Here is an 18,019-nt window from a genome sequence, read left to right as displayed (position 1 = left end):
GTAAGACATTTAAACGTGTTAACCCTCGCAAGCTACAAACTTCTACAGATGCACAATCGAGAGCATCCTGGCGGGCTGTATCACCGCCTGGTACGGCAACTGCTCCGCCCTCAACCGTAAGGCTCTCCAGAGGGTGGTGAGGTCTGCACAACGCATCACCGGGGGCAAACTACCTGCCCTCCAGGACACCTACACCACCCGATGTCACAGGAAGGCCATAAAGATCATCAAGGACATCAACCACCCGAGCCACTGCCTGTTCACCCCGCTATCATCCAGGAGGGGAGGTCAGTACAGGTGCATCAAAGCTGGGACCGAGAGACTGAAAAACAGCTTCTATCTCAAGGCCATCAGACTGTTAAACAGCCACCACTAACACTGAGTGGCTGCTGCCAACACACTGACACTGACTCAACTCCAGCCACTTTAATAATGGGAAGTGATGGGAAATTATGTAAATATATCACTAGCCACTTTAAACAATGCTACCTTATATAATGTTACTTACCCTACATTATTCATCTCATATGCATACGTATATACTGTACTCTATATCATCGACTGTATCCTTATGTAATACATGTATCACTAGCCACTTTAACTATGCCACTTTGTTTACATACTCATCTCATATGTATATACTGTACTCGATACCATCTACTGTATCTTGCCTATGCTGCTCTGTACCATCACTCATTCATATATCCTTATGTACATTTTCTTTATCCCCTTACACTGTGTACAAGACAGTAGTTTTGGAATTGTTAGTTAGATTACTTGTTGGTTATTACTGCATTGTCGGAACTAGAAGCACAAGCATTTCGCTACACTCGCATTAACATCTGCTAACCATGTGTATGTGACAAATAAAATTTGATTTGATTTGATTTGATTCACTGATGTGGTCATCCTGTCTGGGTTGGCGCCCCCCCCTTGGGTTGTGCCGTGGCGGAGGTCTTTGTGGGCTATACTCAGCCTTGTCTCAGGATGGTAAGTTGGTGGTTGAAGATATCCCTCTAGTGGTGTGGGGGCTGTGCTTTGGCAAAGTGGGTGGGGTTATATCCTTCCTGTTTGGCCCTGTCCGGGGGTGTCCTCGGATGGGGCCACAGTGTCTCCTGACCCATCCTGTCTCAGCCTCCAGTATTTATGCTGCAGTAGTTTATGTGTCGGGGGGCTAGGGTCAGTTTGTTTTGTCTGGAGTACTTCTCCTGTCCTATTCGGTGTCCTGTGTGAATCTAAGTGTGCGTTCTCTAATTCTCTCTTTCTTTCTCTCTCTCGGAGGACCTGAGCCCTAGGACCATGCCCCAGGACTACCTGACATGATGACTCCTTGCTGTCCCCAGTCCACCTGGCCGTGCTGCTGCTCCAGTTTCAACTGTTCTGCCTTATTATTATTCGACCATGCTGGTCATTTATGAACATTTGAACATCTTGGCCATGTTCTGTTATAATCTCCACCCGGCACAGCCAGAAGAGGACTGGCCACCCCACATAGCCTGGTTCCTCTCTAGGTTTCTTCCTAGGTTTTGGCCTTTCTAGGGAGTTTTTCCTAGCCACCGTGCTTCTACACCTGCATTGCTTGCTGTTTGGGGTTTTAGGCTGGGTTTCTGTACAGCACTTTGAGATATCAGCTGATGTACGAAGGGCTATATAAATAAATTTGATTTGATTTGATTTAGGCTTATTCTAAAATTGATTTAATTAATATTTATCCTCCTCAATCTACACACACTACCCCATAATGACAAAGTGAAAACAGAAAAGCTTATTTACACAATAATTCAGACTCGAAATTGAGCTCAGGTACATCCTGTTTCCATTGATCATCCTTGAGATGTTTCTACAACTAGATTGGAGTCCACCTGTGGTAAATTCAATTGATACGACACGATTTGGAAAGGCATACAACTGTCTATAAGGGATTGTCCGTAGAGCTCAAAGACAGGATTGTGTCGAGGCACAGATCTGGGGAAGGACACCAAAACATTTCTGCAGCATTGAAGGTCTACAAGAACACAGTGGCCTCCATCATTCTTAAATGGAAGAAGTGTTGAACCACCAAGACTTTTCCGATGGTCAATCTGAAGGAAAAGGTCCAAAAGTTCTTCCAGAAGGACAACCATCTCTGCAGCACTTCACCAATCAGGCCTTTATCGTAGAGTGGCCAGACGGAAGACACTCCTCAGTAAAAGGCATATGACAGCCAGCTTGGAGTTTGTCAAAAGGCACCTAAAGGACTCTGACTATGAGTCCTTGAAACCAAAATTGAACTCTTTGGCCTGAATGCCAAGCGTCGTGTCTGGAGGAAACCTGGCACCATCCCTACGATGAAGCATGGTGGTGGCTGCATCATGCTGTGGGGATGTTTTTCAGCGGCAGGGACTGGGAGACTAGTCGGGATTGAGGGACAGATGAACGGCGCAAAGTACAGAGGGATCCTTGATGAAAACCTGCTCCAGAGTGCTCAGGACCTCAGACTGGGGTTAATGTTCACCTTCCAACAGGACAACGACACAAAGCACACAGCCAAAGCACACAGCTGTGAAGCAGGAAGTGGAGGCTATGCTGAGGATGGGGGTCATTGAAGAGTCACAGGGTGCATGGTGCAGCCCCATCGCGTTGGTGCCCAAACCGGACGGTAGCCTGCGCTTCTTTAATGATTTCCGGTTTGTGCAAGACATCAGCTTGTTCGACGCCTACCCCATGCCGAGGGTGGGTGAACTCATCGACCGATTGGGAAAGGCCCGGTACATCAGCATCTTTGACCTGACCAAAGGATATTGGCAGGTACAGTTCACAGCCTCCTCCTGGGAGAAGACAGTGTTTTTGACATCAGACGGACTATATCAGTACCGGGTTCTCCAATTCGGTCTCCACGGAGCCTCACCCACATTCCAGTGCCTGATGGACAAGGTACTTCGACCCCACCAGCAGTACGCAGAGGCCTATTTGGATAATATCATCATCCACAGCCAAGGTTGGGAAGAGCACCTGACACGTCTCCAGGTGGTGCTGGACACGCTCAGGCAAGCTGGGTTGACAGCGACCCCAAGAAATGCAGACTAGCGTTCAAGGAGGTAGAGTACCTGGGGAATTTGATCGGACTGGGGAACGTCAAGCCCCAGGAGAGGAAGGTTCACGCAGTAGTGACTGGCCCGTTCCACGCACCAAGACACAGGTCAAGTCCTTCCGGGGACTGGCAGGATACTATATCCGGTTTATCCCCAACTTTGTGGCTGTAGCTTCCCCCCTCACCGATCTAACCAGGGCCCGCCTCCCGAAAACAGTGAAATGGACGGACAAGACAGAAGTGGCGTTCAGGCGCCTGAAGGAAGCACTGTGCTCCCATCCGATACTCGTAACGCCCGATTTCCAGGTGCCGATGTTGGTCCAAACGGATGCATGTGACACGGGTCTAGGGGGAGTTCTGTCCCAGATACACGATGGGAAGGAGCACCCCATCATATACATAAGCCGAAAGCTAATACCTAGAGAGAAAAAGTACTTGATTGTTGAGAAAGAGTGTCTAGAGGTGAAGTGGGTGCTAGACACTCAATTATTACCTGTTAGGTACCCACTTCACCCTGGTCACTGACCATGCTTCCCTGGTCTGGATGGCCAGGGGAAGGGACTCAAATGATCGGGTCAACAGGTGGTTCTTGTCCCTTCAATGCTTCTCTTTTTCTGTTGTGCAAAGGTCAGGGCGAAGCATTAAAACGCGGATGCCCTATCGAGACGACAGCCCCCTCCCCGACAGAGCTGGGGGGGGGGGGGGGGGGGGGGCGTACAGCAGGTCAGCCACCAGGGGGAGTCTACATCGCGATGGCTCCCTCTGCTGGATATGCCAGGTCTCAACGTGCTCTCCCACCAGGACTAATTGGGGCTGATTGTGGTTGGTGGGTAATCGAGGGCTGATTGTGGTTGGTGGGTAATCGAGGGCTGATTGTGGTTGGTGGGTAATCGAGGGCTGATTGTGGTTGGTGGGTAATTGAGGGCTGATTGTGGTTGGTGGGTAATCGACGGCTGATTGTGGTTGGTGGGTAATCGATGGCTGATTGTGGTTGGTGGGTAATCGAGGGCTGATTGCTCACCAGCTTTACGAGTCCCATAAAGCTGCCAGAAGGGCAGCACACAGGAAAGGACTGGGGAAAGAAAGGTGACTTCCGTAGTTGGAGACGGTGCCCGAGCTAAAAGGAGGGAGTTCAGATTTTGTGCCCGACAGGATACAGCAAGACCCTGAGCCCAAAGACGGGGGAGACCTATCCTTTTCTTTTGATTTATTATTTAAATAAACACCCTTGAAACCGAGCTAATACTACTCTGTCCATGTCTGACCTGTGTAAACGTCTTGACCAAACCCCCTGGTCTGCCACAATATATATCTATCTATCTATATATACACACACACATATATTTTAATTCTAGTCATACTTTTTCAAACGCCTTTTGAAATCTGCTTTGATGTTCCATAATGTTCAATTTTTTCAAGTAATTGTCGTATATTAAATCGCCAATATATCATTCATGTAAAAAACCTGTCTGATCAGGATGAACAATATCTTGTAAAACCTTTTTTATTCTAGTTGCTATACAGGATTTTTGAAATCACAACTTTGAAGTAAGTGGCTTCCATTTTTTTTTTTTTAATGGGCTGGATCTTTATTAGCTCAGGATATAAAACATCCCTTTTCATGACAATTAAAAAAATCCAAATAACTTCACAGATCTTCATTGTAGAGGGTTTAAACACTGTTTCCCATGCTTGTTCAATGAACCATAAACAATTAATGAACATGCACCTGTGGAATTGTCGTTAAGACACTAACAGCTTAGGTAGGCAATTAGGATCACAGTTATGAAAACTTAGGACACTAAAGAGGCATTTCTACTGACTGAAAAACACCAAAAGAAAGATGCCCAGGGTCCCTGCTCATCTGCGCGAACGTGCCTTAGGCATGCTGCAAGAAAGCATGAGGACTGCAGATATGGCAAGGGCAATAAATTGCAATGTCTGTACAGGGAGACAGGACGGACAGCTGATCATCCTCGCAGTGACAGACCACGTGTAACAACACCTGCACCTACCTACGTACATCACACCTGTGGGACAGGTACAGGATGGCAACAACAACTGCCCGAGTTACACCAGGAACACACAACCCCTCCATCAGTGCTGAGACTGTCCGCAATAGGCTGAGAGAGGCTGGACTGAGGGCTTGTAGGCCTGTTGTAAGGCAGGTCCCCACCAGACATCACCGGCAACAATGTGGCCAATGGTCACAAACCAACCGTTGCTGGATCAGACAGGACTGGAAAAAAATTGCTCTTCACTGACGAGTCGCGGTTTTGTCTCACCAGGGGTGATGGTCGGATTCACACATTGTTGACTGGAATGAGCTTTACCCTGAGGCCTGTACTCCGGAGCAGGATCGATTTGGAGGTGGAGGGTCCGTCATGGTCTGGGGCGGTGTGTCAAAGCATCATCATTGCAGGCAATCTCAACGCTGTGTGTTACAGGGAAGACATCCTCCTCCCTCATGTGGTACCCTTCCTGCAGGCTCATCCTTACATGATCCTCCAGCATGACAATGCCACCAGCCATACTGCTCGTTCTGTGCGTGATTTCCTGCAAGACAGGAATGTCAGTGTTCTGCCTTGGCCAGTGAAGAGCCCGGATCTCAATCCCATTGAGCACGTCTAGGACCTGTTGGATCGGAGGTTGACGACTAGGGCCATTCCCTCCAGGATGGTGCGTGAACTTGCAGGTGCCTTGGTGGAAGAGTGGGGTAACATCTCATAGCAAGAACTGGCAAATCTGGTGCTGTCCATGAGGAGGAGACACACTGCAGTACTTAATGCAGCTGGTGGCCACACCAGATACTGACTGTCACTTTTGATTTTGACCCCCCCTTTGTTCATGGACACATTCATCCATTTCTGTTAGTCACATGTCTGTGGAACTTGTTCAGTTTGTCTCAGTTGTTGAATCTTGTTATGTTCATACAAATATTTACACGTGGTAAGTTTGCTGAAAAGAAATGCAGTTGACAGTGAAAGGAAGTTTCTTTTTTTGCTGAGTTGACTTACAACCTGAGTCCTGTTTCAGTAGTAATGAAATCAGACCTTGTTGAAAACCTGAAAGTCTAAACATTTTATAGGATTAATTAAAACACGCTAATAATGGACCTTTGAGTACATCAAAAAAGGTCTGATATACCTCCACTGGTATACCATTAAGCCCTGGTGTTTTTCCAAACTGAAAAAAATATTTAATTCCCTCAGTTCCTCCTCTGTATTTTGGCCTTCACACAAGTGTTTCTGTACATTTGTTCATTTTACATGATTATTATTAGGAAGGTAATCTTTACAGTTAACACCATTCAGTAGAGATGGAGGAGACACAAGAAAACAGATGCTTCAAATATTTTGATTCCTCTTTCAAAATATAATATGGTGAATCATGGATGACTGTCATTTGTAACGAGTTTATGTACATTATTTTTGGTAGCATTTCTATGTTGAAGATTCATGAAATATGTAGTGCATTTTCCATACAATATGCTTTATTTTTGAAATAAATTCCACTTGATCATTATTTTTGTTTTTCCTGTATTTTGTGCCCCTATAGTAGTTTCCATGACCTGTTATTTCCTCTATTTATTAATCTCTTCTGACCTAAACTGCTTGTTTTAATGATGAATATTGTATTGAATAACCTCTATATGTGTCCCATACAATACGTGAATCTGCTGTATCTACATTGTGTAGAAAAATTTCAATTTCAAATTACTTCGTCTTCGTTAAGAACAAATTGTCATCCGGTAGGCTTTGATTAAATTTCCAATATCCCCGTCAATGTGGAAATGCTGTAAGAGTTATGTGGAGGCCAATTAGATGGTGGTCCGATCGCATTCGTTATCCTATTAATACTTTAACTCTTGATGCTCGAAAGAATGAGACCAGGAAGTAGTCTAGATGGCTATCTTGATTTAGCCTCCTCCATGTATATCTCACTAGGTCAGGGTTTTTCAGCCTCCATATATCCACTAGTTCTAATGTTTCCATGATCTCCTGAAGTGCATGAGGGTGATAGTTTGTAGTGTGATTTCCTTTACGGTGTTTAAAACCGTATTATAATCTCCCACCATAATAATAGATCAATGAATTGCTGGTGAGCTCAATAGATGACTATTTATACTTTAGAAGAAGTGTGGCTCATCATTTTTTGGCCCATATAGATGAATTAGTCAAATCTGTTTTTGGTCCAATAACATATTTAAAAGGATTAATCTTCCTTGAGGATCAGTTTGCACAGTCGGATCAAAATTGTTGTTAAATAATATAATCACCCCTTTTGAGTTTCTTTGCCCATGACAAAAATATATTTCTCCCTCTGTCCTTTTTCTACCCAACCTCGTCTATATTTGTAGTGAGTTTCAGGTAAACAATAGATTATATTATATTCTTTCTATTTTAGCCAGGTAAAAATGTATCTTTTTTTTAACAATCTGCTAAGCCATTACAATTGTAACTGGCTTTACTTAGTTCCCCACTTACCATAATGATAACCAAGTTCCAATTATACTTTCCACAACCATTGTATGTAAACTTACCATCAAAAAACACTATGATGATTAAGTGTCCATATAGCTGTACCATAATATTTGCACGGTTAAGAATACTGTAGATGCAATTGTGTAAACCTCCAATTTTCCTAATATTCCACGCACTAAAACCTCCCTCCATATCTAGGAGGTCTGTTGTCACTAAGACCATCAGACCATCTCCCTCATGATGCACAAAGGCAGAACCTTGGCCGCCAATTGGCATCGGCCAAGGGAAATATGAGCAGTCCCATGATAAAATAATTAACCACTGGCACCCTTCACTTACACATTCAAAGCCCCATAGGTCTATTGCATATCAATGAGGGTGCTTTTTAAGAGAGAGAACCTACCAAATAACATGGATAACAGTCAGACAAATAAACTATAATAATAGATCATATTAATAAAAATAACAACAGCACAATATTATAGATTCATGCTCATATTTGGAAAGTCCTAGCAAAGACTATAAGCATGTCAGCCCAGCCTGCTCAGTTCATTGGATCCAATTGTTTGGGGGGGGACAAGAAAAATTAAGAGAAAAAGACCTATAAATATCGCAAGACCAGTTCTTTATGTCCATTACATGCACACTGCCTATCGGCAGAGAGACGCGTTTCATGTAGTACTTATTATATACTGTTTTATTCCAACAAAAAGGAGTAATGAAAAAGGAACATATTTTTACTGTCTGTCAGTATTTTTACTGTCTTAAGCATCACCCTACCCATAAAGGGACACATAAGTTAACCTCACAATCGACGCTGACACAGCCATGGCACGCCAGCAAAGACGCCATGCAGTACTGACAATCCAAAGCGAGTCAACCTGTAAAACCAACCCTCTCTCCATCCACACACATTTTGTTTTTATTCCAGGGTCATTGCTCTTTCACCTCAGCTGTTTTAGGTATATATATAGAGGATAGAGGCCTATATCATTAGATTCAAGAATATAAGGGTAGCATAAATAGCTCATGTAAAAATATGAAATACCCTTATCTCTTAGAGACGTGCTTCCATAAGCCAGTTAAATGTGTCGGCTCTACCGTTAACTTTAATCAGTTTAACCCTGTGTTAACCAGTCAGCCGCACACTAAGAGACAACAACACTGTTGACAATACCCAATCCATTTCCCGGTGTGTATTGGAACAATAATCGGTCCTTCACATTTTTAATATTGAGATGTATTTTTTAAATGTAAAAGGACAATGACACCAATTACTTTAGGATTGTATAGGCTCAATCCAGTAGATAACCTAGACAGGTTTTACATTCTGTAATGCTTTATCCTAGCCCTACATTAGATCAATTCATATTTATTACATTTTATCTTCAATTCTATTTGTTTCCGATTCACATCCGCCAAAAAGGGTCGCACTATCTAACCGCTTTTAAGTCATAATATACCCCCATCTCTACAATTTGGCCATACCATCGGAAAAATAAAGTTGGTACTTCTTTTTATTTGTATGTAAAGCCTTACCCATCTTCGCCTTCCCCTAAATCAAAACCTGATTGAGTCCATATCGTCCAAAGTTCGACATTGCCTAAATAAAAAAAGGATAAGTCCATCTGACCCGTTTCGCATTCCCAAAAGTCCAACCTTATTTCAAGTCCACATAGTCTACGGTTCTGTACTGCATTAAAAAAATACGTAAATCATGCATCCATTTTAAATATATAAAAAACATACATCCATAATTGTAATGTGTAATGCGGGGGGGGGGGGGGGCAAATGTGTATCGGAACTACTTCCGCAGGAGGTAGCTATCACTCACAGCCACGTTGTAATCTTCAAGTCCTTGAACAGTTGATTGTTTCCGTAGAATTTATCAACCACTAGATGAACTTTCTGCTTCTCTGCTCAGAGCCTTTTGAAAGTGGAGTACAGGGAACGTCGTCTCTCCATTATTTCATGGGGAAATTGTTCATTAATAGAAAACGGGGTGTTCTTCACCTCCCTACCCTGTTGCAGCAAGGCAATCTTCATTTGTAGTAAATTAGCATAGCTACTATCGGACAGAGCTTTCCCTCCCCTCTGCCACCGAAATGGTGAGCCCTTTGAAAATCAATTGTATCTTGAGATTACGTTTTATAAAAAAACCTTGAGTTTTTCCTCTGTTGACTGAGTTTCCATTTTCATTCTCCTTTATTCCCATTATAACAATATTATTCTTCATACTTCTGCACTTTAGATCAAGTCATTCTGCTTTCATTGATTGATTATCATACCGTAGCCTCTCCATAGAGTCCACAGTAGTTTTCAATATCTTATTTTACGCTCGTATATCTTCCATCATTTTATTACTGTAATCAATTCCTGTTTTTAAGGCCTCAACCTCCCCCAGTTGCCCAGGCAATATATCCAGTTTTTTTTACTGCTCTCTCGTGCTTGTAAGCAATGCTCTTCTGGAGACATAGTTATAAAAACACTCCCCTCCAATGTTAAATTTGGAATTTTAAAATGGCAGCTTCCCTTCAGTTTCGCTTGAGGAAAGGTCGAGGAAAGGTCTTCCCTTGTTCACTTCGATGTATCGGATTGTTTTTCGAGCATATCAAAATGCTGATAAATAAATAGTTCAAGGTTCTCTATATTATCCAGAATGTTTGTTTTCGCAGTTATCAGCGAATCCCTAGTTTTAGGATTAATTCCACACTGACATTTGCCACGTCATCAGCCCCAGCCCCAGTCTTTGTCTGTCCTATATTAATAATAATAACGTAGGCCACAGTGACAGTTCACCCCCGAGTGACTGATCTGAAACGAGACAGGGGCTCCAGACATCGGCTCATGAACACTCAGTCAGGCTGAGGAGCAGACAGTGTGGCAGTTAGTTTCCCTCTCTCTCCACCCTCAGAATCAGTCCCTGTCTCCCTCTCTCTCCACCCTCAGAATCAGTCCCTGTCTTCCTCTCTCCACCCTCAGAATCAGTCCCTGTCTTCCTCTCTCTCCACCCTCAGAATCAGTCCCTGTCTTCCTCTCTCTCCACCCTCAGAATCAGTCCCTGTCTCCCTCTCTCTCCACCCTCAGAATCAGTCCCTGTCTCCCTCTCTCTCCACCTTCAGAATCAGTCCCTGTCTTCCTCTCTCTCCACCTTCAGAATCAGTCCCTGTCTCCCTCCCTCTCCACCTTCAGAATCAGTCCCTGTCTTCCTTTCTCTCCACCTTCAGAATCAGTCCCTGTCTCCCTCCCTCTCCACCTTCAGAATCAGTCCCTGTCTTCCTCTCTCTCCACCTTCAGAATCAGTCCCTGTCTCCCTCCACCTTCAGAATCAGTCCCTGTCTCCCTCCCTCTCCACCCTCAGAATCAGTCCCTGTCTCCCTCCCTCTCCACCTTCAGAATCAGTCCCTGTCTCCCTCTCTCTGCACCCTCAGAATCAGTCCCTGTCTCCCTCTCTCTGCACCCTCAGAATCAGTCCCTGTCTCCCTCTCTCTCTCTCCACCTTCAGAATCAGTCCCTGTCTCCCTCTCTGCACCCTCAGAATCAGTCCCTGTCTCCCTCCCTCTCCACCTTCAGAATCAGTCCCTGTCTCCCTCTCTGCACCCTCAGAATCAGTCCCTGTCTCCCTCCCTCTCCACCTTCAGAATCAGTCCCTGTCTCTGCACCCTCAGAATCAGCCTGTCTCCCTCAGCATAAGTCCCCCTCTCTCTCTCAGTCCCCCTCTCCTAATGTCTCTGAACCTGTGGGTTCAGGGGTGCTACTGAACTTTGAACCTCGTTTTTAGGACTCTCTCTCTCACACACACACACACACACACACACACACACAGAGTGCTCTGTACTATATAAGCCTAGCAATCAATATCAGCATAGTCAGCATCATAGTCATGAGCAATCAGAGAGAGAATACCACTCTCCAACAAGAGAAACACAGGATCAATACTAAGACAGGCCATTACAGGTCAAACCAAAACACAGACCAGTGAGAAGCACCAGCTAAGGCAAAACCAGTAGAACACCCTCCTCACCTTTTGACCATCTGAGGATTGTACAGATAGATCTTCATAAACGTCTTCTCTTTGGCATGGTATCCATAAAAAGGCCTGTGGAGAGAGGGAGTGACCACTGTCAGACAAATCTCTTGGGAAAACATCCCCATACACGATTATGGACTTGACCTATTAACCTTCTAACATTGACGCAGTCAGCCTCTAGACTAAACTCTGGCACTTTCTCAATTAGTCTTTTCTTGATTTCTCATGTCTTCCCTCTTCGCCTCCCACTCAAAACCCATAGGGAGGAGAATGGCTTAGGGGAGGAACATTGGGCCATCTCCTCCAATGTGGAAAGAAGATGGGAGGAATCGAGAAAAGCCTCTGCTATGTAGTGAGTGACCCTACTAAAGAACGGTGATGTCTAAAAGAGGGAGCAGGTACTTACATGCCGGAGACCAGTGCCACCTTGAAGACGTGCTGCGTGTTGGAGGAGGGGTTTCCCATGGACACGTTGAGGGCCCTGTCGATGCTGAAGGCCACCTGACGCAGGTAGCTCTCCGCCTGCTGCCCGTAGCCATCGTACGGGACATAGAGGTAGGGGAAGATGCCATGGAGGTGGAGACAGGTCTTCTGACCTGAGAGACAGGACAGAAAGAGGACAAGCCTGGTTGAGGGGAGTATTTTAGACAGGAGTTTGTTTTCATGTGAGACGGGAAGCTGTGGTACCAAACTCAGTTGGTTACCTCAACCCATAGTAACAATTGTGAAATTGGCACAGAGTCAAAAGACAAAGCAACTCAGCATTATACAGTGTTATAAAACGAATTAAAGTAGTAGCCAGACTCTTAAAGTTAATTTACCAAAAAGCAAGCATGCCCACTTTAAACATATATTTACAGTCTGTGATGCAGTCAGTCGAGTGACATGACTACACTTACTAAGAGACTTAAAACTAGACTTGCACACAATGGAGATGGATTGGCCTCTGCTTAGGGAGGAGGAAATTCACCCAGTCCAGTATAACAACTCTGACTTACACACTTTCCAACGACGGGAAGACGAATACCTCCAGCCAGCCAGCCTTGCTCAGGCATGTAAAGGAGCCTTGATTCATGAGTGCACGCCACCACACAGCGCAAAGCAGACCATTAGCTAAATAACTGAGTGGAGAGGGGGGGACGAGTCTCTCCATGATGGGGTGGCGGGTGTGTGTGACTGATGTGGGATGAGGTCATCCTGAAGTCGTGTAGCGTGTTTAAATTTTTTTTGTGTGACATCACTAAACGGAAGCCAAGCCATCTAGACCTTACTGACTGATGGTCCAGCTCAGGTGTAGACTATTCCGGGCCTAACCTCATCACCAGGCTAGCTTGGGGAGGAAGGGTGATGCACCTGACTATTCCGGGCCTAACCTCATCACCAGGCTAGCTTGGGGAGGAAGGGTGATGCACCTGACTATTCCAGGCCTAACCTCATCACCAGGCTAGCTTGGGGAGGAAGGGTGATGCACCTGACTATTCCAGGCCTAACCTCATCACCAGGCTAGCTTGGGGAGGAAGGGTGATGCACCTGACTATTCCAGGCCTAACCTCATCACCAGGCTAGCTTGGGGAGGAAGGGTGATGCACCTGACTATTCCAGGCCTAACCTCATCACCAGGCTAGCTTGGAGAGGAAGGGTGATGCACCTGACTATTCCGGGCCTAACCTCATCACCAGGCTAGCTTGGGGAGGAAGGGTGATGCACCTGACTTCCAGGCCTAACCTCATCACCAGGCTAGCTTGGGGAGGAAGGGTGATGCACCTGACTTCCAGGCCTAACCTCATCACCAGGCTAGCTGGTGGGGATGAGGGGGAGGGGGGGGGGGTGCATGTGACTATTCCAGGCTTAATATAAGACTGTAATACAACACCAACCACATAGGGACCATGTGGCTGACAGACCAGATGTCATGAGAGATGGTAAAACTGACAGACCAGATGTCATGAGAGATGGTAGGACTCACAGACCAGATGTCATGAGAGATAGTAGACCTCATAGACCAGATGCCATGAGAGATGGTAGGACTGACAGACCAGATGTCATGAGAGATGGTAGACCTGACAGACCAGATGCCATGAGAGATGGTAGGACTCACAGACCAGATGTCATGAGAGATGGTAGGACTCACAGACCAGATGTCATGAGAGATGGTAGGACTCACAGACCAGATGTCATGAGAGATGGTAGGACTCACAGACCAGATGTCATGAGAGATGGTAGGACTGACAGACCAGATGCCATGACAGATGGTAGGACCCATAGACCAGATGCCATTAGAGATGGTAGGACTCACAGACCAGATGTCATGAGAGATGGTAGACCTCACAGACCAGATGTCATGAGAGATGGTAGAACTCACAGACCAGATGTCATGAGAGATGGTAGGACTCACAGACCAGATGTCATGAGAGATGGTAGGACTCACAGACCAGATGTCATGCAGTGCAATGTTGCAGTCCACTGGGCCTAATTGTTGAGATTTTGAATTTCTGCAGAGAAAATAATCTACACAACAATAAAATCTAGCTATATCTGGAACCATGCAGAGGGTGACACGGGAAGTGATCAAAATATACTGGAATCCCATTGGCTTTTTCTCAATTAAGCTTTCCTCGATTCATTGCGATTCTTTACTCGCCTACTTCTCAAAGCCATTGGAAGAAGGTCAAAGAAGAAGAAGAAGGTCAAAGAACAGGGACCTTGGAAGGTGAGGAGATAGAATGCAAGCCACCACTAAACATCAGTGTGGGCAAACAGCATCAACCAAGACAGAGCAGCTCTCCAGAGAGTACCCTGTAGATAACTGTAGCAAACACAGCATGTGAACTGATTTCAACACACAGGCATCAACAAACCCACCAGACTAGACGAAAATAACCCTTCACATCTACAGAGAGCAGCCCCATCTGACATCCAATCCCTTTCACAACCACAAAGAAACAGACAGCGCACACGGCACACAGAGGGCCTCTCTAAGGACTGACAGACTGACAGGTAGACTGGTATAGAGCCCGCCGGGGGAGCAGAGGGCAAACAAAAGGAACTGTAAGGTAGGTACATGTGGGAGCAGGTGTGTGTGTGGTGTTTCTGTTTTCTGCCTGTGTATGTGTGTGAGAGTGCATGCATGTGTGTGTGGCAAAAAGGTAAATAGATCCACTCCTTTGACTGTGACATTACCCAGAGAGCCACACAAGGCAGCCAGCAGCACAAAGGACACCACCCTGGCAGGCAGAGAGCTCTCTGAGGGATGCATGTGCCTTGCTAGCAAAACAGTCGAGACACACACAGACAACGCTGTTTGTGAGGCTGCTACTGCAGTTGCTAGGTAACGTAGGCCAGTGAGCAGCACAAGCCCCTGACAGACAGTGGGAAGATATAAACAAGTGATTCTTTCCACACAGCTGGCCTGTTCTCTCACACACCCTCTCACTCACACACACACAGAGAGACAGAGAGAGTAGTGACTGAGGTCTAGGGAAGGAGAAAGGGAGAAGGATAAAGAGGTAGGGATAGATTGAGGACATGAGAGAGGGAGTTGTGAATGACCGAGGTCTAGGCCCTAGGGCTGTTCTCTCTCTTCCTGTCTGAGTATAATGTAGTCCCCAAACACTCATCAGCTCCTGACCAATCGAGTGAGACTCACTGATTTGTGAATGGGAGGGAGGAACAGACCAGGGACTGTGGCGATACTGCAGGCAGGGCCCGAAAATCACACTCTGTCAAACTACTCCCTCTCTCAATCCATTCCCTATCCCCCTTTCTCCAAGCATCCATATCCATCTCTCTCTAGTCATCCCCTGTCCCTACCCAGCTCCCTCTCCCTCTCATCCCCATCTCATTCCCTAGCTCTTGATCACAATCTCTCCCTCTCTCATTCCCCATCCCTCTCTCATTCCCCATCCGTCTCTCTCTCCCCATCCCTCTCTCTCTCTCCCCATCCCCCCCCTCTCCCCATCCCTCCCCCCTCTCGCTCATATTTCCTATTCATTCCTCCCTCCCTCTCATTCCCTATCCCTCCCTCTCTCTCATTCCCTATCCCTCCCTCTCTCTCATTCCCTATCTATCTATCCCTCCCACCCATTCCCTATCCATCCCTCCCATTCCCTATCCATCCCTCCCTCCCATTCCCTATCCATCCCTCCCTCCCATTCCCTATCCATCCCTCCCTCCCATTCCCTATCCCTCTCATATTTCTTATTCATTCCTCCCTCTCTCTCATCTCTTATCCCTCCCCATCTCATCTCTTACCCCTCCCCATCTCATCTCTTACCCCTCCCCATCTCATCTCTTATCCCTCCCCATCTCATCTCTTATCCCTCCCCATCTCATCTCTTATCCCTCCCCATCTCATCCCTTATCCCTCCCCATCTCATCTCTTATCCCTCCCCATCTCATCTCTTATCCCTCCCCATCTCATCCCTTATCCCTCACCATCTCATCTCTTACCCCTCCCCCATCTCATCTCTTACCCCTCCCCCATCTCATCTCTTACCCCTCCCCCATCTCATCTCTTACCCCTCCCCCATCTCATCTCTTATCCCTTCCCATCTCATCCCTTATCCCTCCCCTCCAGATCTGCATCAGGGTTGAATGACTCAGCATTATGGCAGCAGCTCTAATGTCAGTACTGTACTGAAGTGGTATAGTCAGAGTGGCATGTTGTTGCCTGCTAGCTGCTATTATGCAGACAGACCTGTGGATCACTCCAACCAGACAGCTCTTTAAGAATCACTCTCACTGCAAGGAGCAGAGATAATCCGTATGGAAATTGGCCTGTGCGTGTGTATAACCAGCAACTCAGACCCTCCATCTTGACAAATACAGATTCATTCCCTCTCTGGAATAGACCAAATTGATTGCAGGAAGCCCTGGGTCACACAGAGCAGGAGTGTGGAGCTGTACCATCGTGGCCAAAAGTTTTGAGAATGACACAAATATACATTTTCAAAGTCAGACAAAAATATCTAAAGACACTGAGGCAGCAGATGTTACTATGGAATACTGAAGTACACTGCTCAAAAAAATAAAGGGAACATTAAAATAACACATCCTAGAGCTGAATGAATGAAATATTCTTAGTAAATACTTTTTTCTTTACATAGTTGAATGAGCTGACAACAAAATCACACAAAAATGATCAATGGAAATCAAATTTATCAACTCATGGAGGTCTGGAATTGGAGTCACACTCAAAATTAAAGTGGAAAACCACACTACAGGCTGATCCAACATTGATGTAATGTCCTTAAAACAAGTCAAAATGAGGCTCAGTAGTGTGTGTGGCATCCACGTGCCTGTATGACCTCCCTACAACGCCTGGGCATGCTCCTGATGAGGTGGCGGATGGTCTCCTGAGGGATCTCCTCCCAGACCTGGACTAAAGCATCCGCCAACTCCTGGACAGTCTGTGGTGCAACGTGGCATTGGTGGATGGAGCGAGACATGATGTCCCAGATGTGCTCAATTGGATTCAGGTCTGGGGAACGGGCGGGCCAGTCCATAGCACCAATGCCTTCCTCTTGCAGGAACTGCTGACACACTCCAGCCACATGAGCTCTAGCATTGTCTTGCATTAGGAGGAACCCAGGGCCAACCGTACCAGCATATGGTCTCACAAGGGGTCTGAGGATCTCATCTCGATACCTAATGGCAGTCAGGCTACCTCTGGCGAGCACATGGAGGGCTGTGCGGCCCCCCAAAGAAATGCCACCCCACACCATGACTGACCCACCATGCTGGAGGATGTTGCAGGCAGCAGAACATTCTCCACGGTGTCGCCAGACTGTCACATGTGCTCAGTGTGATCCTGCTTTCATCTGTGAAGAGCACAGGGCGCCAGTGGCGAATTTGCCAATCTTGCTGTTCCTTGGCAAGTGAAAAACGTCCTGCACGGTGTTGGGCTGTAAGCACAACCCCCACCTGTGGACGTCGGGCTCTCATACCACCCTCATGGAGTCTGTTTCTGACCGTTTGCGCAGACACATGCACATTTGTGGCCTGCTGGAGGTCATTTTGCAGGGCTCTTGCAGCGCTCCTCCTGCTCCTCCTTGCACAAAGGCGGAGGTAGCGGTCCTGCTGCTGGGTTGTTGCCCTCCTACGGCCTCCTCCACGTCTCCTGATGTACTGGCCTGTCTCCTGGTAGCGCCTCCATGCTCTGGACACTACGCTGACAGACACAGCAAACCTTCTTGCCACAGCTCGAAATTTATGTGCCATCCTGGATGAGCTGCACTACCTAAGCCACTTGTGTGGGTTGTAGACTCCGTCTGATGCTACCACTAGAGTGAAAGCACCGCCAGCATTCAAAAGTGAACAAAACATCAGCCAGGAAGCATAGGAACTGAGAAGTGGTCTGTGGTTATCACCTGCAGAACCACTTCTTTATTGGGGGTGTCTTGCTAACTGCCTATAATTTCCACCTGTTGTCTATTC

The 18,019-nt window shown here is 46.3% G+C and overlaps 1 protein-coding gene across 2 annotated transcripts in view; it reads right to left on the bottom strand.

The window, feature by feature from the left end:
* The window catches only part of LOC110529197 (DNA polymerase zeta catalytic subunit), a 115,557-nt gene that overhangs the window by 69,665 nt on the left and 27,873 nt on the right, over positions 1-18,019 (bottom strand). For both annotated transcript variants that reach the window (XR_016497633.1, XM_090242736.1), the window contains exons 2-3: positions 11,991-12,180; positions 11,579-11,653 (exon numbers count right to left, since the gene is read on the bottom strand). Coding sequence is in view for 1 of the 2 variants with exons in the window: in XM_090242736.1 (XP_090098862.1) it covers positions 11,579-11,653; positions 11,991-12,180 (265 nt within the window). In the remaining variant the exon portion in view is untranslated. The remainder of the gene's footprint in view (positions 1-11,578; positions 11,654-11,990; positions 12,181-18,019) is intronic.

This window comes from Oncorhynchus mykiss, chromosome 8 (genome assembly GCF_057628025.1).
Source record: "Oncorhynchus mykiss isolate SJ-2025 chromosome 8, ASM5762802v1, whole genome shotgun sequence".
In the NCBI taxonomy this organism is placed as follows: domain Eukaryota; kingdom Metazoa; phylum Chordata; class Actinopteri; order Salmoniformes; family Salmonidae; genus Oncorhynchus; species Oncorhynchus mykiss.
The sequence above is the reverse complement of the archived record's forward strand: the minus strand, read 5'-3'. Positions and strand labels throughout refer to the sequence as shown.